This window comes from Choloepus didactylus, chromosome 13, assembly GCF_015220235.1.
Source record: "Choloepus didactylus isolate mChoDid1 chromosome 13, mChoDid1.pri, whole genome shotgun sequence".
Taxonomy (NCBI): Eukaryota; Metazoa; Chordata; class Mammalia; order Pilosa; family Megalonychidae; genus Choloepus; species Choloepus didactylus.
This window is the reverse complement of record NC_051319.1, coordinates 16967220-16981052: the sequence shown is the minus strand read 5'-3', so window position 1 is coordinate 16981052 and position 13833 is coordinate 16967220. Positions and strand designations below refer to the sequence as shown.

At 39.8% G+C, this 13833-nt stretch overlaps 1 protein-coding gene across 1 annotated transcript; it reads right to left on the bottom strand.

The window, feature by feature from the left end:
• Nucleotides 1–2596: 2596 nt before the first annotated feature.
• Nucleotides 2597–13581, bottom strand: SPZ1 (spermatogenic leucine zipper 1; the record flags this gene model as incomplete). The annotated part of the gene is made up of 2 exons (XM_037802042.1): nucleotides 12461–13581; nucleotides 2597–2606 (listed from the first exon to the last, which is right to left on the bottom strand). Coding segments are annotated over exons 1-2 (1131 nt in total), but the record flags the coding sequence as incomplete, so codon positions are not given.
• Nucleotides 13582–13833: the final 252 nt, after the last annotated feature.

Below are 13833 nucleotides of genomic sequence, written 5' to 3'. Positions count from 1 at the left end.
CTTTTATAAAAGCCAATCCATTTCTCGTGCTTTGCTTTCTGGCAGCATTAGCAAACTAGAACAATACTTAAGACCATTTTTAAGTCTTTGTCCAGTGTATCCATAGTCTGGTATTCATTAATAGTTTCTGATATTTTATCTTGTTTCTGATTTTATCTTATATTTTTTGCGTAGGCCATCATTTCCTGTTTCTTTCTGTATCTTGTAATCTTTTGTTGGACAATGTACACTTTAATATTTTAACGTGTCAACTCTGGAATTCAGTCCCTGATCTATTTGCTCTTTACGTTTGTATTCAGCTAGAGATATGACAGAGATTTATTTGAATGTCAATAGCTAACAAAGACAAACAAACCAACACAAAAAAACACCTTTTACCTTCTTTGCAAATTGGCTCTGTGTTGGCTGATACTCTCTTTCAGAGCTTAGCCCTTCTACCAATGGACCTGAAGGTGAGTCTGAGGCAATACTTCAGGAGCCCCTCTGGTCTTTTCTGAGCATGTGCCTTGCCCTGGGCATGTGCTCATGCCATAGGAATTCCCGATTACAGAGATCTGAATGCCCCTTCTTCTGCCCATGAAATAAGTCTTTCCTTTGTCATGAGTGCTCTATTCTATGTCTTAAATCCAGTAATCCGCTAGAACTTTACTCCTCCAGGAAAGTAGGTAAAAAGCCAGGAACTGCGTGGACTGGACACCACAGAGCAATCTGTCTTTGGGCATACTTCATACAACACTCATGAAAACGTGGAACTGCTGAGATCAGCGAAATCTGTAAGTTTTTGCGGCCAGGGGACCCGCGCCCCTCCCTGCCAGGCTCAGTCCCGGGGGAGGAGGGGCTGTCAGCTCCGGGAAGGAGAAGGGAGAATTGCAGTGGCTGCTCTTATGGGAAACTCATTCTACTGATTCAAACTCCAACCATAGATAGACTGAGACCAGACACCAGAGACTCTGAGAGCAGCCAGCCCAGCAGAGAGGAGACAGGCATAGAAAAAAAACAACACGAAAAACTCCAAAATAAAAGCAGAGGATTTTTGGAGTTCTGGTGAACACAGAAAGGGAAAGGGCGGAGATCAGGCCTTGAGGCGCATATGCAAATCCCGAAGCAAGGCTGATCTCTCTGCCCTGTGCACCTTTCCTTAATGGCCCTGGTTGCTTTGTCTATTAGCATTTCAATAACCCATTAGATCTCTGAGGAGGGCCGTTTTTTTTTTTTTGTTTGTTTGTTTTTTAAATCCTTTTTGCTTTTTCTAAAACAATTACTCTAAGAAGCTCAATACAGAAAGCTTCAAAGAATTGAAATTTGGGCACGTCAAGTCAAGAGCAGAACTAAGAGAGCTCTGAGACAAAAGGCAATAATCCAGTGGCTGAGAAAATTCACTAAACAACACAACTTCCCAAGAAAAGGGGGGTGTCCGCTCACAGCCACCATCCTGGTGGACAAGAAACACTCCTGCCCATCGCCAGCCCCATAGCCCAGAGCTGCCCCAGACAACCCAGTGTGACGGAAGTGCTTCAAATAACAGGCACACACCACAAAACTGGGCGTGGACATTAGCCTTCCCTGCAACCTCAGCTGAATGTCCCAGAGCTGGGAAGGGGGAGCAGTGTGAATTAACAGAGCCCCATTCAGCCATCATTTGAGCAGACTGGGAGCCTCCCAACACAGCCCAGCAGCCCAGAACTGCCCTGGGGGGACGGCACTCACCTGTGACATAGCACAGTCATCCCTCAACAGAGGACCCAGGGTGCACAGCCTGGAAGAGGGGCCCACTTGCAAGTCTCAGGAGCCATACGCCAATACCAAAGACTTGTGGGTCAGTGGCAGAGACAAACTGTGGCAGGACTGAACTGAAGGATTAGACTATTGCAGCAGCTTTAAAACTCTAGGATCACCAGGGAGATTTGATTGTTAGGGCCACCCCCCCTCCCCGACTGCCCAGAAACACGCCCCACATACAGGGCAGGCAACACCAACTACACACGCAAGCTTGGTACACCAATTGGGCCCCACAAGACTCACTCCCCCACTCACCAAAAAGGCTAAGCAGGGGAGATCTGGCTTGTGGAGAACAGGTGGCTCGTGGACGCCACCTGCTGGTTAGTTAGAGAAAGTGTACTCCACGAAGCTGTAGATCTGATAAATTAGAGATAAGGACTTCAACTGGTCTACAAACCCTAAAAGAACCCTATCAAGTTCAGCAAATGCCACGAGGCCAAAAACAACAGAAAATTATAAAGCATATGAAAAAACCAGACGATATGGATAACCCAAGCCCAAGCACCCAAATCAAAAGACCAGAAGAGACACACCTAGAGCAGCTACTCAAAGAACTAAAGATGAACAATGAGACCATAGTACGGGATATGAAGGAAATCAAGAAGACCCTAGAAGAGCATAAAGAAGACATTGCAAGACTAAATAAAAAAATGGATGATCTTATGGAAATTAAAGAAACTGTTGACCAAATTAAAAAGATTCTGGACACTCATAGTACAAGACTAGAGGAAGTTGAACAACGAATCAGTGACCTGGAAGATGACAGAATGGAAAATGAAAGCATAAAAGAAAGAATGGGGAAAAAAATTGAAAAACTCGAAATGGACCTCAGGGATATGATAGATAATATGAAACGTCCGAATATAAGACTCATTGGTGTCCCAGAAGGGGAAGAAAAGGGTAAAGGTCTAGGAAGAGTATTCAAAGAAATTGTTGGGGAAAACTTCCCAAATCTTCTAAACAACATAAATACACAAATCATAAATGCTCAGCGAACTCCAAATAGAATAAATCCAAAAAAACCCACTCCGAGACATATACTGATCACACTGTCAAACATAGAAGAGAAGGAGCAAGTTCTGAAAGCAGCAAGAGAAAAGCAATTCACCACATACAAAGGAAACAGCATAAGACTAAGTAGTGACTACTCAGCAACCACCATGGAGGCAAGAAGGCAGTGGCACGATATATTTAAAATTCTGAGTGAGAGGAATTTCCAGCCAAGAATACTTTATCCAGCAAAGCTCTCCTTCAAATTTGAGGGAGAGCTTAAATTTTTCACAGACAAAGAAATGCTGAGAGAATTTGCTAACAAGAGACCTGCCCTACTGGAGATACTAAAGGGAGCCCTACAGACAGAGAAACAAAGACAGGACAGAGAGACTTGGAGAAAGGTTCAGTACTAAAGAGATTCGGTATGGGTACAATAAAGGATATTAATAGAGAGAGGGAAAAATATGGCAAACATAATCCAAAGGATAAGATGGCCGATTCAAGAAATGCCTTCACGGTTTTAACGTTGAATGTAAATGGATTAAACTCCCCAATTAAAAGATATAGATTCGCAGAATGGATCAAAAAAAATGAACCATCAATATGTTGCATACAAGAGACTCATCTTAGACACAGGGACACAAAGAAACTGAAAGTGAAAGGATGGAAAAAAATATTTCATGCAAGCTACAGCCAAAAGAAAGCAGGTGTAGCAATATTAATCTCAGATAAAATAGACTTCAAATGCAGGGATGTTTTGAGAGACAAAGAAGGCCACTACATACTAATAAAAGGGGCAATTCAGCAAGAAGAAATAACAATCGTAAATGTCTATGCACCCAATCAAGGTGCCACAAAATACATGAGAGAAACATTGGCAAAACTAAAGGAAGTAATTGATGTTTCCACAATAATTGTGGGAGACTTCAACACATCACTCTCTCCTATAGATAGATCAACCAGACAGAAGACCAATAAGGAAATTGAAAACCTAAACAATCTGATAAATGAATTAGATTTAACAGACATCTACAGGACATTACATCCCAAATCACCAGGATACACATACTTTTCTAGTGCTCACGGAACTTTCTCCAGAATAGATCATATGCTGGGACATAAAACAAGCCTCAATAAATTTAAAAAGATTGAAATTATTCAAAGCACATTCTCTGACCACAATGGAATACAATTAGAAGTCAATAACCATCAGAGACTTAGAAAATTCACAAATACCTGGAGGTTAAACAACACACTCCTAAACAATCAGTGGGTTAAAGAAGAAATAGCAAGAGAAATTGCTAAATATATAGAGACGAATGAAAATGAGAACACAACATACCAAAACCTATGGGATGCAGCAAAAGCAGTGCTAAGGGGGAAATTTATAGCACTAAACGCATATATTAAAAAGGAAGAAAGAGCCAAAATCAAAGAACTAATGGATCAACTAAAGAAGCTAGAAAATGAACAGCAAACCAATCCTAAACCAAGTACAAGAAAAGAAATAACAAGGATTAAAGCAGAAATAAATGACATAGAGAACAAAAAAACAATAGAGAGGATAAATATCACCAAAAGTTGGTTCTTTGAGAAGATCAACAAGATTGACAAGCCCCTAGCTAGACTGACAAAATCAAAAAGAGAGAAGACCCATATAAACAAAATAATGAATGAAAAAGGTGACATAACTGCAGATCCTGAAGAAATTAAAAAAATTATAAGAGGATATTATGAACAACTGTATGGCAACAAACTGGATAATGTAGAAGAAATGGACAATTTCCTGGAAACATATGAACAACCTAGACTGACCAGAGAAGAAATAGAAGACCTCAACCAACCCATCACAAGCAAAGAGATCCAATCAGTCATCAAAAATCTTCCCACAAATAAATGCCCAGGGCCAGATGGCTTCACAGGGGAATTCTACCAAACTTTCCAGAAAGAACTGACACCAATCTTACTCAAACTCTTTCAAAACATTGAAAAAAATGGAACACTACCTAACTCATTTTATGAAGCTAACATCAATCTAATACCAAAACCAGGCAAAGATGCTACAAAAAAGGAAAACTACCGGCCAATCTCCCTAATGAATATAGATGCAAAAATCCTCAACAAAATACTTGCAAATCGAATCCAAAGACACATTAAAAAAATCATACACCATGACCAAGTGGGGTTCATTCCAGGCATGCAAGGATGGTTCAACATAAGAAAAACAATCAATGTATTACAACACATTAAAAACTCGAAAGGGAAAAATCAATTGATCATCTCAATAGATGCTGAAAAAGCATTTGACAAAATCCAACATCCCTTTTTGATAAAAACACTTCAAAAGGTAGGAATTGAAGGAAACTTCCTCAACATGATAAAGAGCATATATGAAAAACCCACAGCCAGCATAGTACTCAATGGTGAGAGACTGAAAGCCTTCCCTCTAAGATCAGGAACAAGACAAGGATGCCCGCTGTCACCACTGTTATTCAACATTGTGCTGGAAGTGCTAGCCAGGGCAATCCGGCAAGACAAAGAAATAAAAGGCATCCAAATTGGAAAAGAAGAAGTAAAACTGTCATTGTTTGCAGATGATATGATCTTATATCTAGAAAACCCTGAGAAATCAACGATACACCTACTAGAGCTAATAAACAAATTTAGCAAAGTAGCGGGATACAAGATTAATGCACATAAGTCAGTAATGTTTCTATATGCTAGAAATGAACAAACTGAAGAGACACTCAAGAAAAAGATACCATTTTCAATAGCAACTAAAAAAATCAAGTACCTAGGAATAAACTTAACCAAAGATGTAAAAGACCTATACAAAGAAAACTACATAACTCTACTAAAAGAAATAGAAGGGGACCTTAAAAGATGGAAAAATATTCCATGTTCATGGATAGGAAGGCTAAATGTCATTAAGATGTCAATTCTACCCAAACTCATCTACAGATTCAATGCAATCCCAATCAAAATTCCAACAACCTACTTTGCAGACTTGGAAAAGCTAGTTATCAAATTTATTTGGAAAGGGAAGATGCCTCGAATTGCTAAAGACACTCTAAAAAAGAAAAACGAAGTGGGAGGACTTACACTCCCTGACTTTGAAGCTTATTATAAAGCCACAGTTGCCAAAACAGCATGGTACTGGCACAAAGATAGACATATAGATCAATGGAATCGAATTGAGAATTCAGAGATAGACCCTCAGATCTATGGCCGACTGATCTTTGATAAGGCCCCTAAAGTCACCGAACTGAGCCATAATGGTCTTTTCAACAAATGGGGCTGGGAGAGTTGGATATCCATATCCAAAAGAATGAAAGAGGACCCCTACCTCACCCCCTACACAAAAATTAACTCAAAATGGACCAAAGATCTCAATATAAAAGAAAGTACCATAAAACTCCTAGAAGATAATGTAGGAAAACATCTTCAAGACCTTGTATTAGGAGGCCACTTCCTAGACTTTACACCCAAAGCACAAGCAACAAAAGAGAAAATAGATAAATGGGAACTCCTCAAGCTTAGAAGTTTCTGCACCTCAAAGGAATTTCTCAAAAAGGTAAAGAGGCAGCCAACTCAATGGGAAAAAATTTTTGGAAACCATGTATCTGACAAAAGACTGATATCTTGCATATACAAAGAAATCCTACAACTCAATGACAATAGTACAGACAGCCCAATTATAAAATGGGCAAAAGATATGAAAAGACAGTTGTCTGAAGAGGAAATACAAATGGCCAAGAAACACATGAAAAAATGTTCAGCTTCACTAGCTATTAGAGAGATGCAAATTAAGACCACAATGAGATACCATCTAACACCGGTTAGAATGGCTGCCATTAAACAAACAGGAAACTACAAATGCTGGAGGGGATGTGGAGAAATTGGAACTCTTATTCATTGTTGGTGGGACTGTATAATGGTTCAGCCACTCTGGAAGTCAGTCTGGCAGTTCCTTAGAAAACTAGATATAGAGCTACCATTCGATCCGGCGATTGCACTTCTCGGTATATACCCGGAAGATCGGAAAGCAGTGACATGAACAGATATCTGCACGCCAATGTTCATAGCAGCATTATTCACAATTGCCAAGAGATGGAAACAACCCAAATGTCCTTCAACAGATGAGTGGATAAATAAAATGTGGTATATACACACGATGGAATACTACGCGGCAGTAAGAAGGAACGATCTGGTGAAACATATGACAACATGGATGAACCTTGAAGACATAATGCTGAGCGAAATAAGCCAGGCACAAAAAGAGAAATATTATATGCTACCACTAATGTGAACTTTGAAAAATGTAAAACAAATGGTTTATAATGTAGAATGTAGGGGAACTAGCAGTAGAGAGCAATTAAGGAAGGGGGAACAATAATCCAAGAAGAACAGATAAGCTATTTAACGTTCTGGGGATGCCCAGAAATGACTATGGTCTGTTAATTTCTGATGGATGTAGTAGGAACAAGTTCACTGAAATGTTGCTATATTATGTAACTTTCTTGGGGTAAAGTAGGAACATGTTGGAAGTTAAGCAGTTATCTTAGGTTAGTTGTCTTTTTCTTACTCCCTTGCTATGGTCTCTTTGAAATGTTTTTTTATTGTATGTTTGTTTTCTTTTTAACTTTTTTTTTCATACAGTTGATTTGAAAAAAGAAGGGAAAGTTAAAAAAAAAAAAAAAGAAAAGAAAAAAGACAAACAAGGAAAAAAAAAAAAAAAAGATGTAGTGCCCCCTTGAGGAGCCTGTGGAGAATGCAGGGGTATTCGCCTACCCCACCTCCATGGTTGCTAACATGACCACAGACATAGGGGACTGGTGGTTTGATGGGTTGAGCCCTCTACCATAAGTTTTACCCTTGGGAAGACGGCTGCTGCAAAGGAGAGGCTAGGCCTCCCTGTATTTGTGCCTAAGAGTCTCCTCCTGAATGCCTCTTTGTTGCTCAGATGTGGCCCTCTCTCTCTGGCTAAGCCAACTTGAAAGGTGAAATCACTGCCCTCCCCCCTACGTGGGATCAGACACCCAGGGAAGTGAATCTCCCTGGCAACGTGGAATATGACTCCCGGGGAGTGTCCGGCGCTTCTCCGCCCCGCCTCGAGTCCTCGGTCGGCCGGCGATGGGGACCAGAGAGATAAGGGGAGAGAGGGTGCGGACAACGTCTTACCCGGAGCACTTGTGATCACTCAGGACTCGCGGTGGTAAAGCAGATAAACTTTTAATGGGACTAGGCAATCATCATCTTTACAGGTTCCACCCGGGGCGAGACACCTCGGGGGAGAACAACCTCGATGCGGCCGTCAGGTACGGCTCCTTGTGGGCTGTCTCCCCGAGCTTTGCCCGGGAACTTTCTTATAAACCTTGCGTGTATCCAATGGGCTAACGCCACGCACACAAGCATGATTGGTGAATACAGCGGGTGGTTACATACATCAGAAGCCGGAAGCAGGATGTGGGCGCCATCTTGGCACCACTCGATGGGCGGGGGGAACTCAAGGGCAGGCTGCAGCTTGTCTACTAGGCCAAATCCGGAAGGTGGCTGCTCACAGGGGAGGAATGTAGACCCGGCATCGTGGGATGGAGAACATCTTCTTGACCAAAAGGGGGATGTGAAAGGAAATGAAATAAGCTTCAGTGGCAGAGAGATTCCAAAACGAGCCGAGAGATCACTCTGGTGGGCACTCTTACGCACACTTTAGACAACCTTTTTTAGGTTCTAAAGAATTGGGGTAGCTGGTGGTGGATACCTGAAACTATTAAACTACAACCCAGAACCCATGAATCTCGAAGACAGTTGTATAAAAATGTAGCTTATGAGGGGTGACAGTGGGATTGGGAATGCCATAAGGACCAAACTCCACTTTGTCTAGTTTATGGATGGATGTGTAGAAAAGTAGGGGAAGCAAACAAACAGACAAAGGTACCCAGTGTTCTTTTTTACTTCAATTGCTCTTTTTCACTCTAATTATTATTCTTGTTATTTTTGTGTGTGTGCTAATGAAGGTGTCAGGGATTGATTTAGGTGATGAATGTACAACTATGTAATGGTAATGTAAACAATCGAAAGTACAATTTGTTTTGTATGACTGCGTGGTATGTGAATATATCTCAATAAAATGATGATTAAAAAATAAATAAATAAATAAATAAATCCAGTAATCCTTTACCCCAGGCAACTGCAATTTGATTCTTAATCTGATTTATCTGTCTGCAAACTGCTTCTGTGTACAGGGCAAGTTCTGGGTTTGGGAGTGTTGGGGTTTGAATCATGTCCCCCACAAAAGGCAATGTTCAGGTTCTGGTCCTGTAGATGTGATGTCATTTATAAAATAGGACCTTTGAAGGTGTTATTCATTAAGGTGTGCCTGAACTGAATGAGTGTGGGCCTTCACCTAATATGCCTGAAGTCAATATACAGAAACTGGAAGAGAAAGGAAAAGAAACTTCCATGTGCATGTCCATGTGACAGAAAAGCCAAGGAAACCTGAAGATTGCCAGCCAGCCAGGAGGTACTGACCCTTGGAGGAAGATTTCTAGCCTCTGAAACCGATAAATTCCCATTGTTCAGCCATCCCATTGTATGGTGTTTGTTTTAGCGACTATGAAACTAAAACAAAATTGGATAAGAATATAAATATGATCATATGGTAGAACACTTTTATTACAAATATAAAACTTTAAAGTCAATGTAAAATCTAAAGGGTCTGATATAGCAGAGATTGCTTGCTATATTGTATGTTTAATTAAAAAGCAAAAAAAAATTTTAGCAGCAATGTCTTTTTTGATAATTTGAACCTTTATCTGGTAAAGTGTAGAACTGAAGTGCACAATATATTATTGATAAGGATGGTTGGAAAATAGTGTGACTGATAACTTCCATTCAAGACAAAGAAAAACGGAAAGAAATATGTGATACTTTCAGTATCCACAACATTGTTTACTGTGGAGATCTCTTTTTTTCTTTTACTAAGAGGTGTAATATAAATATTTTGGCAGCTAGATTACTTATGAAGTGATACACATTCCACACATGGGAAAGAAATGTTGGTTTCTTAACATATGCTAGCCACTTAACATTTGACAGACAAGTAGCACTGTCAGATTTGGTTCAGGTAATGCCTAGGAAGAAGCTAAAATACAAAAAATGATTGTTTGCCTCAGCAATCTTGCTGTTTCTCATTTCACTCATTCATTTAACACCTCCTGGGTAAAATTCCTCTTTAGGAATGGAAAAGGACAAAGTCTGTTCCTTTTTAAAAGGATTGAAGGGTTAAATGGAACACTTATTTTCTTGAATGCAAAAAAAAAAAAAAAAAGAGGATTGCTTATGTCACCAAATGGGCTTTCCCAACAGATGGTGACAAATTCTCTTAGTTTTCTTCCTTTTGAGAATGTCTTGATTTTTTACTTCATTTCTGAAGAATATTTTTGGGTAAACAACTCTGGGTTGACAAGTATTTTCTTTCATTTTTTTGAAAAAATGTGCACTTCCTTCTAACCCCCATGGTTTCTGATGAGAAATCTGCCATCAATTCATTCCCTGGTAACAAGATTTTTTCTATCTAGCTGTTCTAAAGACTTTTTCCTTGTAATTAGATTTCGTAAGTTAGGTTATGAGAATATTGAACTTCTTTGAGTTTATCCTGTTTGTGGTTCACTCAGCTTCCTGAATTTGTAGGCTTATGCCTTTCACCAAATTTGGGAAATTTTGAGTCACTTTTTCAGCCCACACTCCTCTCTCCCTTCTCTTTTTGGGACCCTGAAGACACTGATATAAGATCTTCTGTTACTATTTCACAGATACCTCATCTGTTTTTATTGTTGTTGGGTTTTTCTTTTTTTATTCTATTCTGTTGTACAGAAAGGGTAATTTCTATTGTTCTATCTTTAAGGTCACTAAATCTTTCCTCTGATATCAACATTCTGCTATTGAGCACATCCAATAAAAATGATATATATCAGTTCTAAAATTTCCATGTATTTCTTCCTTATATCTTATATTTCATTGCTGAGACTTTCTATTTCTTTCATTTGTTTTTAGTATGTTTGTAACTGCTTACTGGAGCATTTTTATGATGACTGCTTTAAAATCCTTGTTGGATAATTCCAACATCTGTGTCATTACATTGTTGGCCTCTGTTAATTGTCTTTTCTCTATCAAGTTGAGATTTTCATGGTTCTTGGAATGAGGAATGATTTGGAATAATGATGATGAATGATTTGGACACTTTGGGTACTATGTTACGAGACTCTAAATCTTATTTAAGGCTTCTATTTTAGCAGGCCTCCACTGAGGCTGTGCTGGCAGGGGGAGAAGAGAACTTCATCTCATTCCATCTGGCAGGTGGGGTGGGGAGGGGAACCTTATTACTATCAGAAAGGGGTGGAGGTTTTGTCTCCCCACTCAGCAGCATCTGTACCACCATGGAAGACAGGGGTAGAAGTGCCTCTTAACCACTATGCAAGAATGGAAACCTTGGCTCTGCACTCAGTCTTTGCTGACAGAGGGGGTAGGGGAAGGCCACAGGTTTTTCCATGCAGTTCAGTTGGACTTGGCAGTTTTCTTGCCAGATTGTCCCTTTCCTTATCCTTTGTCAAGAAAAAGAAATCTCTATGGGGAGGAGAGGGTCATTTTTATCTGTTGAATGTTGGCACTGCTGGCTTGTGGACTTCTCCAGCACCCAGTACAGGATACATAAGAGGGACAGGAATTGGGAAAATAATGCCACATTGTTCCTTATGTCCCAGGGACCCTGGCCAGTCTGCCTTTTCTCCACCTCTCAGAGTCCTTTATGTTTATTTTATATATAATCTCGAGGGTTTTCAGCTCACTTAATGGAAGTAATAGGGAGAAATGTGTCTGCTTCATCTTTTCCAGAACTGAAAGTCCAGCTCCCCTAGCAGATCTTGCCTTTTTCCCTGGGTAACTCTACTGCCACCCCTTGAAGGTACGGGAGGAATTTTTCCAGCAAAGACCAAAATCTAGATCCATATCAGTTCTCCAAAACTACTCAAGGTGTCTTTCCCCAAGAGCCTCTGCTCCCCAGTATACCTACAGTTCACTAGTTGAGGAACAAGGCAGCAACACTAGGAAAAATATAGGCAGGTAGTGGGAAGATTTACAAGAAAGAAAAACTGTTTGGGGTGGTTTATCAACATTTTATTACTCTACCACTTGCCACTCTTTGGTGAATAATTGGAAAAGGGGCTATACATTTTAAAACAGGCTTTAAAGGGTCACTACTAAAACGTCATGTACTTTTTCCCCAGAAATTTTCCCCCAGGTAATGATTAAATAAAGAAAAAATCACTTTCCTTGGTTTCATTCTGGTTTTTATTGAAATCTTAATTAGACCTGAAAACTCACTTCTGGTTAAAGCATCATAGCATTATTATTATTATTATTACCAAAAAAAAAAAAAAAAAAAAAACAGACAAAAAGACAAAAAAACAAGCAGATTGTAAAGGTGACAAATTATGGACTTGATGTTGATAGTAATGATCATTAAAGACCAAACTTACATAACTACTGAAGTAATAAATAACGTGTTAATCTTCTTGTTTCTAGCTCTAGCCTAGGTTTGATGACTGATTACACCTGGGGTTGAATATGTAGCCACAGTGTATTGAAGAATCACCTTTTCTTCCACTTTTACTATTTCCTTGGATTTGGCCTCCTTCTTCCTGCAAGAGCTGCTTCTGAAAGACGAATATTTAACCGGTTATTATGAGCTTTTTTATCATGACAAGAATCCAGGCTTCTACAGAATTTAGCTCTGTTCTGAAGTGTATTCTCTGTTTCTTGCATTTTCTGCTGATTAGTTTCTACTTTCTTTGCTTCTGATGGCTTCTGTTCTTCCCTGCCCTGTTCATAGTTCACCTGTGTTGGATTCTCTTGCAGAGTTCTCTCATTCAGATAGTGGAGTTCATTAAGAATCTTTACCCTCTGCTGTAAGATTTGGCACTCATTCTCTAGTAACACTGCAACCAAACTCAATGAATCAGTGTCATGTTTCAGTTTCCTCATTTGTTCTTCCAGCTCATGCTTAGCCCATACTTTGTTATTCCACTGGGCTTGGACTCCATTATTTTTAAAAGTTTCTCTTAGATCATTCTGAGATTTGTGATACAATTTTATTAGTTCACTAAGCTCGGTATGTTGTTCACTCCAGTGTTCTGCTTCCTGTAGCAACCGCTCCATGTTTTTCCAAAACTTGGCATTTTCTTCTTGAACATGAAGGAGTCTGTCTTTTTCGTTTTCTTTACTTAGTTGCATTTCGTTCAGGATTCTTTTTCCTTCCAAATGATTTACTGAGTCCCCTGCAAAAACTTGTGCCATGTTCTTGGAATTCTGGTTTTCCAATATTTTCTCCTGTTCCTTCACATTCTGATATTTCTTTGGGTCTAAACTGACAGGAAGAGTTTTCAATAGCATTTTACTTAATTTGCTATGTCCTCTGATTTTTTCTTTAGGTTCTGATACATCCTCGGGACTATTGGTTTCCTCAAAAGATTCTTCTACTTCTGTGGTCTTCTCTTCAAACCCTGTCATATTTTTAAGAATACCTTCAATTTCTTTAAAGACATTTTCAAACTTCTCTACAGTCTGTTCAGAGACTTTATGGCTACTATTATTTTTGGAAAGGACAGAACCCCAAAAGAAAACGGGAAGTGATCCAATTTCAAGTACCGAAATGATCATGTTTGGGTCACAAGCCTCTTGATCAGGAGCAGAGAGAAGGATTTTAGAAGAGGTGGACACTTCCATCTTAGCTGAGTTGTCAAAGCTGGCCATTAGGGCATGAAGAAAGCAGCAAACCTTAGAGATTCCAAGAAGGGAAGGTGTTGATCCCTTGTGGAGATGCGTACACAGTGTGGAACCAAGCTGAAGTCAAAGTCCAGAGTTAAGGCCTGGAAGCCGGGAGATGATGTTTCGGTGGAAGGTGGCATCTCAGAAAGCCTGGCGGGAAGGAAGGTGGGACAGGGGACCAGGAGCTGGGATCGCCATCTCTCCTTCTCCAGGCCTGGTGTCTACTCTCTGGCCCTA